Source organism: Ochotona princeps, chromosome 12, assembly GCF_030435755.1.
Source record: "Ochotona princeps isolate mOchPri1 chromosome 12, mOchPri1.hap1, whole genome shotgun sequence".
Classification (NCBI taxonomy): Eukaryota; Metazoa; Chordata; class Mammalia; order Lagomorpha; family Ochotonidae; genus Ochotona; species Ochotona princeps.
This window is the reverse complement of record NC_080843.1, coordinates 24,912,243-24,931,019: the sequence shown is the minus strand read 5'-3', so window position 1 is coordinate 24,931,019 and position 18,777 is coordinate 24,912,243. Positions and strand designations below refer to the sequence as shown.

The 18,777-nt window shown below is 46.2% G+C and overlaps 1 protein-coding gene and 1 long non-coding RNA gene across 2 annotated transcripts in view; one reads left to right on the top strand and one right to left on the bottom strand.

Moving 5' to 3' along the window:
• Positions 1 to 7,029, bottom strand: part of LOC131481547 (uncharacterized) — a 135,468-nt gene extending 128,439 nt beyond the window's left edge. The window contains exons 1-2 of the long non-coding RNA XR_009246377.1: positions 6,895 to 7,029; positions 2,961 to 3,063 (exon numbers count right to left, since the gene is read on the bottom strand). This is a non-coding gene — a long non-coding RNA (uncharacterized LOC131481547). The remainder of the gene's footprint in view (positions 1 to 2,960; positions 3,064 to 6,894) is intronic.
• Positions 7,030 to 7,079: 50 nt separating this feature from the next.
• CLN5 (CLN5 intracellular trafficking protein) lies at positions 7,080 to 14,204 on the top strand. Its single transcript, XM_058670612.1, has 4 exons — positions 7,080 to 7,237; positions 9,749 to 9,914; positions 10,313 to 10,538; positions 13,004 to 14,204. Exons 1-4 carry the CDS (start codon positions 7,089 to 7,091, stop codon positions 13,513 to 13,515), a joined length of 1,053 nt encoding a protein of 350 aa, XP_058526595.1. The 5' UTR covers positions 7,080 to 7,088; the 3' UTR covers positions 13,516 to 14,204.
• The last annotated feature ends 4,573 nt before the right edge of the window (positions 14,205 to 18,777 follow it).

Genomic DNA, 18,777 nt, shown 5'->3' with positions numbered 1-18,777 from the left:
TTGGGATTAGAACCGATGCCCACATGGGATCCCAGGCGTGTTCAAGGCGAAGACTTGAGCTGCTAGGCCACACCACCAGACCCTATAATATGCATTTTTAAGACCATATACATGTGGTCAGAGCATGAAAACAACATTTCCTTAAGATCTTAAGTTGGACCTGGCACAACAGCCCAGTGGCTAAATCCTCACCTGCAAGCCTGGCTCCTGGCTTTGGACAGGCTCATCCCAGCCATTGTGGCCACTTGGGGAATGAAGCAGCACATGGAAGATCTTTCTCTGACTCTTTTGTTTATAAATCTGCCGTTCCAATAAAAAGTAAATAAATACTTTAAAAAAGATTTTCTAGCATTTATAATAAATTTAAATCTATCAATTTTATTTTTAAAAGTCAATATGGTAATTTGTAATTGTTGAAGTTGCTCCTTAAAAAAAAGTATACTGGTGACAAATGCTACAGCACAAGCCTAAACGTCAGGGCTTTGCAACCTTTACAGCTAGTGGACTTTACAGGTAAAAAAAACAAACAAAAAAACAAAAACACTTCGATATATCCATCACCTTGACCATTTATCATCTGTATTGTGCAGCACCTGGGGCTTTAACTGGCACCCAAATGGATGCGGGCTGGCACAGGTGGAGGTTTCACTTGCTACACCAGTCCCTCCTTTCTCACTTAAATACACACACACACACACATATTCCCATGTGTGAAGATATATGTATTTAAAGCCAACTGCTTTCTTGTCTGGAAGCTCGTTTTTGGCCCTGTTCCTCTCCCTCTTTGCCAAGGCCCTGCCCCTTCCTCCTTGTAGCTGAGCTGTGATACCTGAAGCTTCAGATGGCCCCACAGGCTCACAGAATCACTTAGTGGCTTTCTGGCTTTCTGCTTCAACCGAGATTGATGTGCCCATTTGCTTTCATCGGGGCAAAGGCATCATTTGGTTTTTATTTCTATCATTGAAGGTGAAGGTATTTACTCCTAATGCTGAGCAGATGCACAGCGTTAATCACTTGAAAAAGAGCCCAGAGAAGAAAAGGGGAAATATGCTGGAGGAAAGTGCCAGGAGAGCCCGTGGGGACGTGCAAGACTTGGCACACCTGAACTGCCATGAGCTGGATGCTATTATTATACCTGGTGGGTTAGCCGAACGCTGTGAGGCCAGCTGTTCATTTTAATTAATGCTTACTGACTTGAAAACCTTACTGAGTGGTGGATATGTCTAGTATGCTTAGCCAACTATTACATACACTGAACATGTACTTAAATACCATAGTCAACTCCGTAAGTATGTGTAATTATTATGTGTCCATTGAATGTATTTGAAAAGAACTTGTACAGTTCACTGACACAAGAGAGTCGATACACCATTCAGTGCTTTGAAAGCAGTAATAAGCAGCCTGGGCTCTCTGGAGATTCTGGTGACCAAGCAGACCAACTGAGTGGACTCTCTGGAGGTGAAAAGCCAGCTTGTGCCTTCCCATGCTTAAAATCTCCCACGGGGTTGACAATCACTGTTCAAAGGCAAATGAGAAATGGAATTCATGGTTTTGAGTTAAAATCTTTGAAGCTGTAACGCAAAGATCCTGAAGCAGAACAATTTGCAGCTCTTGCTGATATATGACAAGCAGACAGCCCCACGAAGCTCTGGATGAATCTCCCCAGCCCACACTCAGACAGACCTGGTGCGACTGTCCCTCCCTCCTCTCCAACCCTGCTCAGACACAGCAGGGCACACAGATCAGGGGAGGTGTGAGGACTTGGAAGCAAAGGGGGAAGTTCTGGGGAGGCAGGTGTTTATTAAGGCCTATTAGTTCATATTTTTTACCTGCCAGGATCTCTGAGACTGGATATTTATGAAGAAAGAAGGGGGTATATGGCTTCCATTCCAAAGGCTGGAAGTTGAAGATCATATCAGCTACTACCAAGGGTCTCCTGTAGCTGCCAAGAGTTCAGCAGAAAAGTGGGAGGCAAATACGTGGGCACAGAGATCCCAGTGAAGGACAGAGCCCAGGAAACTGAACACACTTCATGGGAGCCCACTCAAGCAATAACAATCCAGTCCCTCTTGATCCATCTATGAAGAAGGGTCCCCCACCATCATGACCCAAGCACCTGCATGAGTCCCCACTGCCCAAAATTGCTACATCGTGGAATGAAGCGTCACCTTGAGTTTGGGTGGCAATCAAACACATAATCCAAAGCACAGCAGCAACCTTTGCATCTGACCTTTTTCCCTGGCTTCTACTCAAAGCCAAAGCTTGCAGGTCCACATTGATGAGAGGAACAAAAGCCTAGTTACACTCCAACATCCCGAGATTGTCTCAGAGGCTGTCACTGGGACAGGGAAGCGTACCATGGGTTCCGGCCTCCTGTTACCACTCTTTGTATTTGAATGAAGATGTACAGTATCATTTTTAACACTCTCTTCTCTGTTTCATTTTCATAAAATTGAGCAACAGCTCCTATCTGACTCTAGAGCCCTGAGACTTTAAGCACACAACTATCCTATTCTTAGTGAGAAGACAGAACTTTTGAAAGGCAAGAGGATGCAAGGAAATATGAAGTTAGAGGTAAAACAGCAATTCTGGAAATACATCAGCCTTCAGTCCCCTAGTGGAATAAACAGGATCCCCTGCCAAGTAGTTACACATGCTTTTGATGCTTGCATGAATTCTGGATACTTTAACAAAGTGCTGAAGCATTTGCCACATTGTAATCAAGAGTAAACAAGTCCATTGACCTCCACAGGAGTCACCTTCAGGACAGAGATGGGACATCATTGAACAACCACAGCCAGTGAACGCAGGCCTTGCCCTTCCCCAGTGGCACATCAGTAAGTACTTTAGTGGAGCAAATGCACAGATAATCACCCCGCTGAGTTAATATCCCTCAAGTGAGGCAGGTGCTGGACATATCTTAAGTTTTAGAGACAAGAGACTTGGCTTCTAGGACTTACTCTATCATTAACTAGGTATGACCTCAAAGAAGTCCTCATTTGTCTTGGGGAGACACAAGCAGGAGACAGAATAGAGTTGTCATCTAGCTTCAAAGTTGAAGACCTGTAGGGGGAAAAAAAACAACTGAGGAGTAACATCTACTTTACTATTAAAAAGAACGGTGCAAGTCAAGTCTTTGCCTGCACTTTCAGCATCTCGTATGGGTTATGGTTCGCTTCGAGTCCCAGCTACTCCACTTCTGACCCAACTCCCCACTGGTGACCTGGGAAATAAATGGAGGATGGTTCAAATGCTTGGGCCCCTACACCTAGCTTAAGACCTGCCCAGCTCTGGCCATTGTGGCCACTTGAGATGTGATCCAGCAAATGGAAGATGGAAGATTCTTCATTTCTCCTTCTCTCCCTCCATAACTCTGCCTCTCAAAGAACTTTTTAAAAATGTCTTAAAAACTGGTGCAGCTTCTGTAGGGGTTCTTCAAAAATAAGATACAGAATTACCACTGGATCTAGCAATTCCACTCCTAGACATATGCTCAAAAGAATTAAAAGCAGAGTGCCTGGCACAGTGGCTCAACTGGCTAATCCTCCATGTGCCAGCTCCGATATACTATAAAGTGACCAGTTCGTGTCCCAGCTGCTTCACTTTCCATCCAGCTACCTGCTTATGGCCTTGAAAAACAACAGAAGATGGCCCTAAGCCCTGGGCCCCTGCACTTGCATGGGAGACCCAGAAAAAGCTCTTGGCTTCGGGCTTTAGGTTGGCTCAACTCTGACCTTTGCAGCCACCTGGGGAGTGAACCAATGGATTAAAGATCTTTCTCTTTGTCTTTCTTTCTCTGTAAATCTGCCTTTTCATTAAAAATCTTTTTTAAAAGCATTAAAAGCAGATATTTGCACATTCATTACTATGGACAGCATCATTCATAATACCCACAAGGGGAACAGAGCCCAAACGCCCTTCACATAAGAACAATAAACCAAACATGGTCTATACACACACTGCAGTCTGAAAAGGCAGCACAATGTTGACACAATGTTGAATTCTGAGGCTGTGTGCTGAGTCACAAGAGCACACAGCCTGTGGTGAGGTTCCCCTCTCACAAGATACCTAGAATGGGCAAATTCACAAAGTAGGGCAGAGGTTCTCCAGTGCTGGGAGGAGGGGAGTGAGAACCGGGAGCCACTGCCTACAGGCTGCAGAGCCAGTTAGGGCCATGGAGCCAGTGTGCAGGTGGGGATGGTTGCCCAACAGTGTGAGTGTGCCAAATGCCTCCCAACTCTACACTTCAAAATGGCCCGAATGAGCATGAACCAAACCAGACCAAACACCCTCTTATGGGCAAAGCAGTCCTGTAATGGGGTAGAAAGTACCCAGGAGACATTTTTTACTTGAATGTAAAGGCTGGAAGTGCACCCTTCAGGGCTGGATGCTGGCTTCCTGCTTATCCTCCTCCTAAGATACAAACTGCCTTGTTCCTTATCTCAACTTCTTCACTACAGTATGGGAAATCTGGCACCCGACGTCCCACATCCGGGACCCACAGCTCTCACATGTGATTTCTCCAAGCGGGCACCACATTGCTTATCCCCCTGTTCTAAGCCCCGGAACATCCTCCCCCCAGCAGAGCAGCAGTCTTTGAGATCTGGAAGTCTGCTTTGATCTCATCTGTCAACAAATCAGAAGTTTTCTCTCCTGCACTCCCAAACCCTGCCCTAGGTATTAGGCACTCCCAAACCCTGCCCTAGGTATTAGGACTGACGTCAGGAAGAAGGTGCTTGTGATAACAACAAGTGTGGGGCGGTAGAGGACAGATAAACGTCAGGTGCCTGCTGCAGGTGCATGGGGCAGGAGTGGATTGGCTTCAGGCCTCCTCGGGGGGCACCCTCCCTGCCCATCTTTTGTCCAAAGCTCAGTTCAGTAGCTGTGAACTGAGCAAGTGAACTGGGCAGCACGAGGAGTGTTGGCTACCGCTTGAAATTAGAAAGAAGGCTGAGGGCTAGAAATAAGGCTTGGCCAGGGACTGCCGAGCTTCTGGCATTTGGCTGCGGGCCAGCTTGAGGGCCCACAGAAAGCCTGCGACAGGACCATGGCCAAGGTCACCTCTTCTCAACTCGGGACGACATCCGCGCGCCCTCTGGCGGCGGACGAGGCTCTGGAGCAGAGCCAGGAAGGAGAGACAAGGCGCGCCCCCGCTCCCCCTCCCCCCTCCCCCGCAATGGGTGCTGTGAAGAATCTGGAAGGATGGAATCTACAATCTTCAGCAAATGCAGCTCTACTTCCCCCAGCCCCAGGGGACCCTCAACCATAAGCCCATTTTTCTCTAACAAAAAAATCGCTCAGCCCCTATATACCAGGTGCTGAATGAAGCCTGGCACCTGTTTTCAGGAAACCTGCCTTAAGCCTGCGGGTTGGATACAAGTCGTTAGTCAGGGATACAAGAATGCATACCTGTGACAACAATTCTGCCCTGCCCTTGACCCAGTAGGACATTTCCATGGCCTCAGTGAGGGATGCTCAGATTAAGAGGGAGTTAACGAGATGTCACCATCCATTCCCAGAACAGCTGCTGTGAACACATACACGTATCCCAGGTCATACATCATGAGGTGCAAAGGGGAGCAGTAAGAGTTCTGGAAGCAAGGTAAGGTCCTTCCAGGGTCACATCCACCAGCATTGCCTTCGCTAATGTTGGGAAATTTAGCAGTATCTTGCTGCTCACAGAGCTTCACGCTGGAAGTAACAGCATTTTCCCACAGGGTTATTGAGAATGGTTAACTAGTGAAGGTCAGATGCATGAGCACTTTGATTCTATTCCCACTCACTTAGTGGTCCGTACCACTTCAATCAGCAATACAGACACATAAAATCCAGGACTGCCCACTGTGGCCTAACAGGCTAATCCTCTGTGGTGCCAGAATCCCCTGTGGATGCCGGTTTGAATCCCAGCTGTTCCACCTCTGACCCTGGGAAAGCAGCAGAGGCCGTCCCAAGGCCTTGGTCCCTGTCCTCACATGGGAGACATGGAAGAAACTTCAGATTGGCCCAACTCTAGCTCTTGTGACCATCTGGGGAGTGAACCAGCACACACGAGACCTCTGTGTCTCTCCCTCTTTCTCTGTAGCTCTGTCTTTTGAGTAAATCGATCTTTCTAAAACAATGAAATGACAAACTTCCAACACATTTTAAAATCCAGGCTATCTTCTATTAGTGATGCAACCATTAGGCAACATCCCATCCAAACCAAAAACAGCATGCCTGGGTACTTGGGATGGACTGGTTGGACTGGTTGACAGCAAGGTTGTTTCTGTTCCTTGCTTGTGAGGACCAGAGCAGCGGTGCCTTCCTCAGCCTGTGCCTTTCTGATGGGTGGCTGGGAATCTCCTGTTTGCGAAAAAAGTTCATCCTTTGAGGGCTTTTCCCGTTTCCTTTGCGTTTCAGTGTGATGCCATGGCAGCCTGCCTCAGTGACCCCAGGCTTACGTCTGGACTGTTGGGGCCTAGTGCAGAAGCTCAGGCCTAACAAAGCTTTCCGTCCATTTTTATTAACAGTGTGATAAAGTTTCTGTCCTGAAGGAGTTATTTGTAGAGTGTTAATAAACTGTTCCCAACAGAAGTAAATAGAAATGTGTACAATGTGTGCTCGCACCCAGACCCGTGCAGCGGGCAGCACCGAGGGACGTGGCCCGTGCGCGTGGCTGGCTCCGGCTGCAGAGGCTTGGTCACTACCCCTGCCTGCCCGGCTCTTCCTCATTCATTTGTATATTTGTGGACACCTAATCCGGGCGTCGTGGGGCCCGGCGAGGACTACCAGTGCCACGCTGCAGAATCCAAAGAAGGGCAGAATCTGAAGTGTTTGGTAGTTGGGGTCTGGTTTTGGGGTGACTGGGACAAAGTTAGGGGGAATTTTCTCCCCTCCCCCAGAAAAATCTCTCACCTGGAACCTGAGGCCAGGCCGTGCCTGAGAAGCAAGCCCCTCAAGGCCTGGAAGGGCTCCGGGGAGCAGCGTGGCCGCGGGGCCGCGCGCCGGGCCGTCACACGCCGAGGAGCAGCCCTGACGCCCGCGCCTCAGGCCGGGGCGGGCCGGCGCGCCTCTGCGCACGCTCGGCCGGAAGTTGCGGGAGCCGCGCGATGGCGCAGGCCGGGCGCGCCGAGCCGGGGAGCCTGGGCCGGCGGCCCGCGTCCCGGGGACTCCCGCCGTGCGCCTGGGGCCTCGTGCTGCTCTGGCTGACGGCGACTGCGGGCGTCCCCGCCCGGCGCCACTGGCCGGTGCCCTACAAGTGAGTGGGCGGCGCGCGGAGCTCTGCGGGCCGGGGGCGGGGGGAGAAGGGGATCCTCGGGGACGCCCGCCACCTCCGGGCGCGGGGCGCACGGCTGAGGAGCGCCGGGGCGGCCGGGGCGCGCCCCCTTGGACGAGAAAGGAGGGTGAAGTCTTCCGGTGACCGTCTTCCGGGAGACTTGGGCAGGCGGTGGCGTCAGGGTCGCGTGCGGGAGTTTGCTCCGGGTCCCGTCATTAGTTATCGTGGTTCTGGGCTCTGGCGGCCCTAGGGTCGCAGCTGCTGTGCGAGCTTGGGGCAAGTGCCAGACAACTGTGCGCCCACGCGGCGTGAGAAGGCAGGAACGGGGCGGCGGAGCCCTCTTAGGCTTGTGGGCGACCTGAAACGCCGTCCCTCCCAGCTGTCGTCCGCCCCGGAAGGCCGCGTGCTCTTGTTCACCCATGGGTTTGCTTCGCTCCCAACCCACTCCCCCTTCCGCCTTTTTATGTCTGATGTGAAATGGTAACTTTGAGGTTGAAGTTGATTTTCTCAGACATATTATTAAAATGATATTCAGTAAGGAAAGGAGAAGATCCATAGATCTGTAACTTTTTGACTATTAGAGCCGAGTTTGAGTTCTTACCACATCTTTCAAAGTTTCGTGTGATTAAGTGTGTGCTGTCATCCAGCCTCCTCACATTTAAGTTATGCTCTTAAAACTGTCCTTGACCTAAAACAGATTTATGCTGTAGGTCCAGGAAGCCCAGGTGCAGTTACACTTTTGTTTAAGCTGCTTTAAGTGCCTATGAAACCGTGTTCCCAAGCCTCATAAACACTGGGAGAGTTGTTAGTGTTTTCAGTGAACATCATGGTTTCGGGCTCTTCAAATGCACGATTCGTGTCGACGTGCTGGGGCTTTGAAATAAGACATCTGGCTAGGACCTTGGGGATCGTGGGTTTTTGGGGGACAGAGGCTAGTTCTCATTTTGCTTTCTATTCCAGCGGCAAGTGCCAAAGGTGAACGCACTGTTGAGCTGAATTCTTGTGTAGTCCTCCACAACCTAAGCTCTACTGCAGCCGTCTTAGGCCCCGTTTTCTTGCCTGCTTTGTGCTTTGTTGCAGTCACCTCCTAAGGCAGCCGTAATTTGTAATCTGTCCCCCTATAATTCGTGAAATGAGGTTTACTCCCTTCACTTCTGCTTAGGGCTCTTTCCAGCTCGCCGCTCCCGTAGTCTGCCTCTAGGTGGTGCTGTTCACAGTTTCTTAACAACAAAATAACAGCCCCTGCTTGCCTCCCCGCCTGCAGACCTGCCCTGCAGCTTCAGTTCTACTTTCTACACCTGCTGGAGCTCCTTCAAATGCCCTGTGTCTGAAAGTACTGCTTTCTCTCCTTTTCTGCCCTCAATTTTTTTAAAATTTTTTTTCTTGAAAGGCAGATATATAGCGAGGAGGAGAGACAGGATGATCTTCCATCCATTGATTCACTCTCCAAGCCGCCACAACGGCTGGTGCTGAGCCAATCCGAAGCCTGGAGCCTGGAGCTTCATCCGGGTTTCCCACGTGGGTGCAGGATCCCAAGGCCTTGGGCCATCTTCTGCTGCTTTCCCAGGCCACAGGAAGGAAGCTGGATAGGAAGCAGGGCCGCCGGGATTAGAACCGGCATCCATATGGGATCCTGGCGCATTCAGGGCGAGGACTTTAACCACTAGGCTACTGCCCCGGGCCCTGCCATTACTTTCTTTACAAGTACTTTTAAAAACCTAAGCTAGGTCTTTATTTCTTTAACCTCACTGTCCCTACCTATCGTGTGCTGAATAAAACTCTCTCCTGCCTCTTTTCTTGTTTCATGCCTTCCCAGTCCCTGCCCCCAGGCGAAACAACCAAAGAAACAGTGTCTTAATGTTTGTTTCTCTCCTTTTGGTATAGTGCCCTGCTCAGAATGCAACCTCAGTAAGTAGTAATTGAATGCATGTTGGCTAATTCTTAAGTAAGCATAGAAGATACTCTGTTTAATCATAACTTGAACAATCTTAACGTATGAATTGTTTGGAAGACTGAACACGTTGAGGACTACCATTTCTTCTGTAAACGTTTGAACATCATGTTTAACTTGATGAGCCTTTTGTTTACAGTCCTCCCCCTGTTACAGGGAGGGAATAGGGGCGGGTATGGTTGTCCGTGTGCTTTGTATCGGTCCTTTGCTATTAGAAACATCGTTGGAAGATTATTCCCAGGGTCACAAGTAAAATGTATACTCCTTCCCTTTGTTTCCATAAAGGATTTATTCCAAGATTCCCCACAAATACCAACTCCCTAATAGGAAATGGTGCAGTGCTTATGTGTAACCTGTGCGTGGCCTCCCATAGACTTCTAGTCAAGTCTGGATCACTTAGGGGCTTCATACAAGGTGGTGCGGCAGGCCGAAGCCCTGAGTCTGTTCCTGACACTCTGCCTGATTAAAAACTGGATTCTAAAATGGGAAAGAAAAAACGATTTGTGGTTGAATTAATGCTTCCTTTTTTTTTTCTTTGTTAGACGCTTTTCTTTTCGTCCAGAGCCAGATCCTTATTGTCAAGCCAAGTACACATTCTGTCCAACTGGCTCCAGCTTCCCAGTTATGAAAGATGATGATGTCATCGATGTCTTTCGGTTGCAAGCTCCAGTGTGGGAATTTAAATATGGAGACCTCCTGGGACATTTGGTGAGGGTGCATCTTGATCTTATAACTTTGGACAATGGATTTGAGGGAGTAATCACTTATCTGATGGTTGCTTTAATCTGATAATTGCTTTAATCCCTTGTAAAAGAACTCATCTAAATCCAATTCCTATGACCTGGCACCTGGCCCCAACGGAGGTAAGAGTTCCTGCCTGAGACTGACTTGCAGTACTCACTCAGAGGCGGGAGGAGATGAAATGACAGGTGCACCTATGAGCTCCAGTGTCCCTAACCAGGGTGGATGGGGGCCCAAGCTGGCGGGTGACACAGGAAAGGCAGCAGCAGAGGCATTTAGGGTCTAGCACGTTTGCTCCCACCAGGTTGTCTGGACCCATAGGAACTTCACAGCCATGTTTCTCTACATCTGTTATTTTCACACAGAAAATCATGCATGATGCCGTCGGATTCAGGAGTACACTGACTGGCAAGAACTACACAATGGAATGGTATGAGCTTTTCCAGCTTGGCAATTGCACGTTTCCTCACCTCCGACCGGAAATGAATGCCCCTTTCTGGTGTAATCAAGGAGCTGCCTGCTTCTTTGAAGGAATTGATGATCTCCACTGGAAGGAAAATGGGACGTTAGTTCTAGTAGCGACCATATCAGGTAAGCTTCAAAAATATGGGTGATTACATCAATACTCATAGACCTCCCCAAACACACACAAAACCACTTCTGTTGAGTCATTTCTGCAATGATCTAACAGGTCATTGTTAAAATGTACTCCTGGAACCAGCCTTTTTATTGCTGCAGAAGTTCACCCATGAGTAAAGAGTGGCCCAGCTTTTGCTCTACTTTCATTACAAAAAGAAATGTTAAAATGCCTTCTCCAGTTAAATGTTCCAAATAACACGGGGGAAGGAATCCATAAAATGCCCAGGTAAAGGACCTGTTGACTCAAGCTCAACGTAAATTGTTCAGTTGCAATAAAATATCATACTGAGGAATCCTAGCTACTGTTTATAAGAACCTACTGTGGGTCTAGCCTTGTTCTGGACATTCTGTGTATCATCACGGCCAGCCCCTGAGCCAGGCACTGTTATTTTTGCCCTTTTATAGAGGGGAACACAGGGACACAGAGGGGCTAAGTAAGTGCGACTGCAGTCCTGACAGTCAAACCTAGGAGACCATCTCTAAACAAGCTGCCCAAGGGACTGTGATCTCCAGCAGAGCAGTGCGGGAGTGGACCTCAGGGATGTTGGTTCAGTTGGATTTATTGGGAAGTTGTGCTGAAGTAGTTGGAATTTGGCTGCATGTGCTGTGCTGTTAGGCAGTGATGAAACGAGTTCAGCAGGAATGTCCTCAGTAACACGTTGGGTGGCCCTAGGTCACGTTTTACTCTCTTGGCCCATTGCCTTGTCGCATAGAATGAGAATGAATCAGCCCTTTTATTTTAGAGGTGAAGCATTTGTTTATCCACGTGGTGTACCAAGCACTGTGTCATGGTTTTTCTCTGAAGAGTGGAAACATCTGAAAGAATAGCACTATTTGTGATCATTATTCATTGACCACTAAGGCTTGAGGAGGTGATTGTGCATCCTGCTTGTAAAGCTTTTTATTATAAGTCATGTTGAGTGGTGTAAGTCACAGTTCAGTGGGGAGAGTAAAGTCTCCATTTTCTTTCTGCAAATAAAGCTTTAAGGCTTAACTAGGTAACCTGACTGTTTTGACCACAGAGCTGGGATTGGTACAGTCAGGCCTAGAATTTGGGGCCTTTTAACTGAATACACCATTACTATTTCCTGATCTTTCCTCCTGCTTCCTAATCCACGCGCCCCAGATCATCGCAACAATATGAAATTCCATCTGTTTTTTAGAAATGCTCAGTGAACTAAATAGCTACTCTTCGATTGTTAGCCAAGTCACATCTCTCCCTTCTCCATTTCTACCTGAATTGTTATCTAAAAGTTCCTCCTTCTGACATAAATGATTAAATGAACAAGCAATCACTGTTTCCGCTAAAAGTTTACAGTAGGCCAGCACTTAAATCTTTTAAGCCCTCCATCTGCCTTGTAATTCATCCTGTTCACTGACCTCTCTTCATGTTACAAAATAGTGCTTTGAAGCACAGCAGTGGCTTATCTCTTTAGTACATCAGTGGCTTTTCCAAGTTGAACACGTCTAAGAATAGTATCCCCAGTTCTAAGAAAACAGGCTTTAGAATACTCCACTGTTTTGATTCCATAAAATCAATATTAGCAGTCACTATCCATTTTACAAAATACAAGTATTTTATGGATTCAGGTTGGAGTAACCAAAGAAAGGTTTGTACACAGTGACAGAGAAATGCTACAATTTCTGGCTGTGTTAGGGGGTATAAATTCCCAGACAAGGTTGTAACCAACTGAGTATGTTTTCTACGGTGGTAAGAGAGAGGATTAGACACCATGGAGTCTTGTGTAATCCACAAAGTTAGCCAAAGACATTACCTGTTTAGTTAATTCATTAGAAGAACATGTTGGGTAGGATGGTGATTAGCTGCATCCCACACCTGGTGCAGGTACAGGAGGACCACGGACATAGCACAGGTTCAGGGTGGCAGGGCATGGTGCACCTTGGGACATTGGTAGGCCAGTCTGTAGTCTTGGTGCACAGTGCACGCATCATGCTTGGCCACAGAAGAACTCCACCATTTCTCCTGTCTTCCCAAAAGGGTTTCCACACACTCATCTCTTCTTCCACACAGTTCTTCCCTTGCCTGCCGTTTCTCTTTTACCTTTGATTCCAAGACTGGTTGAGAAAAAGGTATCCTTCATTTGTTTAGTCTTGCTTTGACTATAACTAGAGAATGGTTTGAATTACAAATGAATTACAGAATTATAATGATTACAGAATTAGTATAGAAGACTTCCCTATTCCCATTATGTCTGGTGTTTGTGGTTCAGCAACCTTGAAGAATGAAATACAAAGTGGTTGAACTTGGATTTGTATTGTGACATGTGCATTTGGAAGTTCAAAAACTAGTTCCTATTCATATGCATACATAGCTTTAAGTAGATTGAAGCATTTAACTGAAACTACCATGATTCGCTTTGTTATTCACACAGATGATTTTTTTCTTTTTTTACTAGGAGACATATTTAACAAAATGGCAAAATGGGTGAAAAAGGACAATGAAACAGGGATTTACTATGAGACATGGACTGTGCGAGCCAGCCCCGAGAGGGGGGCAGAAACGTGGTTTGACTCCTACGACTGTTCCAAATTTGTGTTAAGGACATACGAGAAGTTGGCTGAGCTTGGAGCAGAGTTCAAGAAGATAGAAACCAACTACACAAGAATATTTCTTTACAGTACAGAACCTACTTACTTGGGAAATGAAACATCTATTTTTGGGCCAACAGGAAACAAGACTCTTGCATCAGCCATAAAAAAATTTTATTATCCCTTCCAACCGCATTTATCAACCAAAGACTTTCTGTTGAATCTCCTGAAAATTTTCGATTCAGTGGTTCTCCACAGACAGTTCTACTTGTTTTATAATTTTGAATACTGGTTTTTACCTATGAAGTTTCCATTTATTAGAATAACATATGAAGAAGTCCCGTTACCTGACAAAAAACCAACACTGCCTGCTTTATGAAACATGAATTCTACTGTCTGCTCTCCCGCCACCAGCATCTTGTGTCAGCGGCTAGGTTTACATTTGGTGATTGCTCAGCCTTTCACCCTGGAGCAGACTGTGAAAGCACACAGTGGCAGAATTGCTGCACGTAACTTCTCAGGGATTGACTCTCAAAAGCAATGGAAACGCTTCCTCTCCTGGCAGAAGCAAGCATGCTGTGTGATCCGGATTTCAACTCCCACGCCTTTGCTAATACGGAGAACTGTGCCTTGCATTAGACATGTACAGTCTTCAGAGCCAGCATTTTTAAAGTTGTGGATATTGGTGTGCCAAGATTTCTTAAATATCCCCAACATTTTCATGGTGGGAACTGTTTTTTTGTGGAGTGATAACCGCTTTTCATATGGTGTGTTCACTTCGATATTTTTAAAAATGGCTATGCCAGCTTGGCCCCTGTTACAGGTCCAGTAATCTAACTGCATTCCATTCACTTGAACTTGACCATGTGCGCTTCCAGATGTGGAGAATAGTGTTAAAGAGCAGGAACTCTCATTCTGAACTAGTAGTTAACTGGCTTTTGTGATTTGAAGCAACTTCTCTCAGCCTGCTTCCTTATTCTTAAAATCTGTCAGGATTGTTGTCAAGATTGAAGTCATGGCTGTCTGGCATCATAAGGTCACGATCAGTGGTAGCAACGATTAATCAAAAAAAAAAAAAAATTGTCATTCCTGTCTTGCCAGCCCTTCCAGAGTTTTGTTAAGTTCCTGACTTTGAGCTGATAGCATAGAACTCAGCAGTCCCACATATACCAGGACATGGAAGAATCTGGCTGCAGACATGGCTAGGTAAACAAGTACCTTCTGACTCTCACGCTGCTTGCCACAGCTCCCCCAACTCCTGCCAAACCTGCCAGCACACTTGCAAAAGATGTTTTTGATAAGGAGTTCCAGGTAGCTGTGCTTCCCTTACGGCCATCAAATGGACTATGGAGATCCTGTAAGTGTTTGATGATCAGCTGCAAGTTTTCCTACTGATGGAAAAAACACCAGTCTGTGTGAGATCCTGGAGCAGAAGCCGAGAAGACAACCAGCGTTGACTGTAAATATACCAGTGACGCTAGCCAGGTTCAGTTGTTTGAGTGCTTCCTGGGAGGTCAGTGATTATCCCTGAGCTCTCCCAGAATGCCTTATCACAGCTAGTATTTTCCTGATTCAAGTGAGTTGCAGCCCAGGAAGGTTAAGTGACTGTCCCATGACTCCCCAGCTGGTAGTTCAATGTAGTTCATTTTGACCCAGGTTCTGCTAGCTGAATCAGATGCACCATACAGGCTTTACAGCTCACTCAAGGTATGATCTTCCGTCTACGGACTGTCCACCACATGTTCCTGTCTGTGAGGAGATAAGCCTGGAGACTGAGAGGCAGGATTTCATTTTAAAGCAGTTTGTTGAAGCCTCTTGTTTCTGCTGAATCTAATAAAATGTGGGCTTGTATTCCATATACCTTTGTTATTTGTCTGGGAATTCATAATTATTGCTCAGGAGTCACCACCAGCTTGAGAAGTGCTGAGCTACACCTTGCTAATGCATGGAGGTGAAGTCCTCAGACACATAGTGAGGACCCAACCTCGCTGCCTCCTGTTTAACCTGTGGACTGCCTAAATTAATTCCCAATTAATCTGCAAAATTCTCAGACCATGTCACAAGAAACCTTACATCTCCGCATTGTCCTCATCTGGTGGCTACACATGGCACAATACCAACTTCTGCCAGATTCTTTGAACTGCTCTGGGGAAACAGCAAATTGACAAAGATCCTTATACTAAGTAGTTTATGTCAACAGAAAAATACAGAATTACATCTGTACATGGAACTTGACTTTTAAAGCAAGATTCAGATAGTTGTGTTAAGAAGGGGAAAAGGCTCTGAAGGGGGCAAGCATTTGGCCTAGCAGCTGAAATGCCAGCATCTCGTCAGAGTAGCTGGACTCCTGACTGGAGCTCCTGCTGGAGAGCACCCAGGGGGAGCATAGGATGGCCCATGCCCTGATCAGGTTCCTGGCACCGGAGACCTCGAGTGAGTTCTGTTTCACTGGATTTGGACCCCGCTGGCAGGCTGGTAGCTAACCAGCAGATGAAGGCACACAGGCACTCAGCCTGCCTCTGAAATATTTTAAATTAAAAAGAAAAACACAAGATCTTTCATTGTTCCTGAGAATATTAATAACTGGAGAGATTATGTAAAGGTAGCATATAGATTCAGGTGGGCTGGCATGGCATGGCATTCCCACAAGTATGCAAGGACTATCAAACCTGTCACCTGCGCCTGATGATGAAGCAGAGCTCCTGAGAGAAGGAGTCACCATTTTCAAAACAGCTGTCGGGAAACCAGACTGCCCTTTTGAGTTACTAATTGAAATGTGATTTCTATTTTGCTATTAAGGTATAAATGTATAACATTTTCTCTGAGAAACCATTTTGCTGCAGCTTGAATTACATTAGGACTTTAGAATACAAGAGGGTTTTCAAAAAGTTCATGGAAAAGGGAAAAAGGTAAGCTTAATATAAAGAATGTTTTTAGTGCACTCATAATTATTTTCCTGTTTTTCATTAACATTCTAGTGAAATAATACGCACGGATTCCAAAAAATCTTTTTATACTAAGTAAATATCTCTGAACATTTTTTTTATTTGAGGGCTTGGTGGTGTGGCCTAGCGGCTAAAAGTCCTCGCCTTAAATGCCCCGGGATCCCATATGGGTGCCGGTTCTAATCCCGGCAGCACCACTTCCCATCCAGCTCTCTGCTTGTGGCCTGGGAAAGCAGTAGAGGACGGCCCAATGCATTGGGACCCTGCACCTGCGTGGGAGACCCGGAAGAGGTTCCAGGTTCCCGGCTTCGGATCGGTGCGCACCGGCTGTTGAGGCTCACTTGGGGAGTGAATCATCAGACGGAAGATCTTCCTCTCTGTCTCTCCTCCTCTCTGTATATCTGACTTTATAATAAAATAAAATAAATCTTTAAAAAAATTTTTTTTATTTGAACAGCAGAGTGGTGAACATTTCCTAGCCACTGGCATACTCCCATAATAGTTCTGGGCTGGACTTGAACAGTGTGAAGCCAGGAGCCAGGAACACCATCTGGTTTCCCATGTGGGCAGCAGGGGTTCAACCTGCTGCCTCCTGGAATGTACATCCACAGGAAGCTGAAATCCGAGCAGAGCCTGGACTCTAACCCAGGAACTTTGGCATAGGATGCAACTAGGCCTACGGAGCACCTGGTGTTTTCGTTTTAATTTTTATTTCTCAGCGGAAACACAGATTTACAGAGACTGAGAAACACTCCCCAGGTGGCCACAATGGCTGGAGCTGAGCCCATCCAAAGCCAGGAGCCTCTTCCAGGTCTCACACAGGTGCAGGGCCCCAAGGACTTGAGCTGTCCTCGACTGCTTTCCCGGGCCACAAGCAGGGAGCTGGATGGGAAGTGGAGCTGCCGGGATTAGAACCAGTGCCCATGTGGGATCCCAGCACCTGCAAGGCTAGGATTTAGCCACTGAGCCATCATGCCAGGACCTCCTGTGGACATCGTAACAGCTGTATCACTATACTTCATTTCTCCACAATTTTTTGAAATGTCATCTGTCCTCATTAATCTGACCCAATAATAAGTAAAAGTGCTATGTAATGCACAGTTGCAATTGAAGAACAATGGTCAAAGTGTAAATAAATACTGATAAACATTTGGAACCCATAGTACTGGAATCTTTCAAAATGACGGGGGAGGGGCTGGCACAGTGGTGTGTCTGGTTAATCCTCCCCCTGTTGCATTAGCATCCCAAATAAGCAGTTTGTGTCCATTTCTCCACTTCCAAGCCTGCTCTGTTTAAGCAGTGGAGGATGGCCCAAGTCCTTGGGATCTTGCATCCCCACTGGAAACCAGAAAGCAGCTCGGTTCTCTCGGCTCCACATCAGCTCAGCTCTGGCCACTGCAGCCATCTGAGGAGTGAACCAGCAGACTGAAAACTTTTTTTCTCTCTCCTGTATACAAATCTGTCTTTCAAATGAAGTTAAAAAAACAAATTGATGGAGGGAAGCCCGCAAGCCTTAGCGAGTTTTATAGTTTTCCCCTGTGGCTCTCCATAGTCCAGGACCATACTTCCTTTGATACTGCAATGTTCCAAAACCCACACAGTATGCTTTCTCCCTGCTTTCCAAGGCAAAATTTGCCCTTCCTGGTTCAATCAGGTTTCTGTTCTTCAAACCTTTCTGGATTTCTTTAAACCAAGTATGGAGTGGACATTCAGCTGGTTCAGGCACTCATGGCACATGCTGGAGTACCTTGGTGTGATGCCAGCTCCAACTCTGACTCCCAAGTTCCTGTTTATGCAGACACTGGGAGGTAGGAGTAATTGCTCAAGTCACTGGGGTTGCTGGGACACCTAGCTGTATCCCAGCTGCTGGTTTTTGCATTTGAGGAATGAACCATCAATGGAAGCTCTTGCAACTAAAAACTTCAGAAGGTAAGGTAGCCCAGGTCTTTGGCCTGCACCCACTTGGAGATGCAGAAGCTCCTGGGTCTCAGTTTCCGATCAGCCCAGCTCTGGCCACAGCAGCCATTTGCAGAACGAGCCAGGAAATCCCTGGATCTCTCCCTCTTCCTCTGTAACTCTACCTTTCAAATAAATAAATTGAAATGCTTTTGAAATGTCTCTTAAATAATCCTGAATGGAGGATCTTTTCTTAGCGTAATGTTTTAAATCAATTAACCTTTCAAAATTTTTAGTTTTATAAGCATCAGCTTATTTCATTAAACATTCACTAAAGAGATTTAAAACTAAAGCCACAAATTTCTAAATTAACAAATTTTAAAGTCAAATAATAGGTGTGTCTTGGTAGTTTGTAAAAATAACACAACAGTATTAGTAACTATCTTTATTTTCAAATTGATAAAAGCATTTAACATGTACTTTACAGTATAAACAAATTTAGTGCTATGCATTTTACTTATAAAGTGACAAAGTATTTCAAGCATTATATAATTCAATTTGTACAAAAACTAAATTTTCAAATAAAGCTTTGGTTATTAGAAGAACTGATTATGTACTGTCAAATCCATTTTCCAAAGTTGTTTAAGGAGAAAAAAAAGGCCATCATCCACTATAATAGATATTTCTTGCACAATCAAAGGTCTTTACTACTTATCAACAGGAGAAATAATAAAATAATTTATTTTACCCTTCAATTCTGTATCAACTTTTTCTCATTTTTATGTGGCAGCAGGATAAAA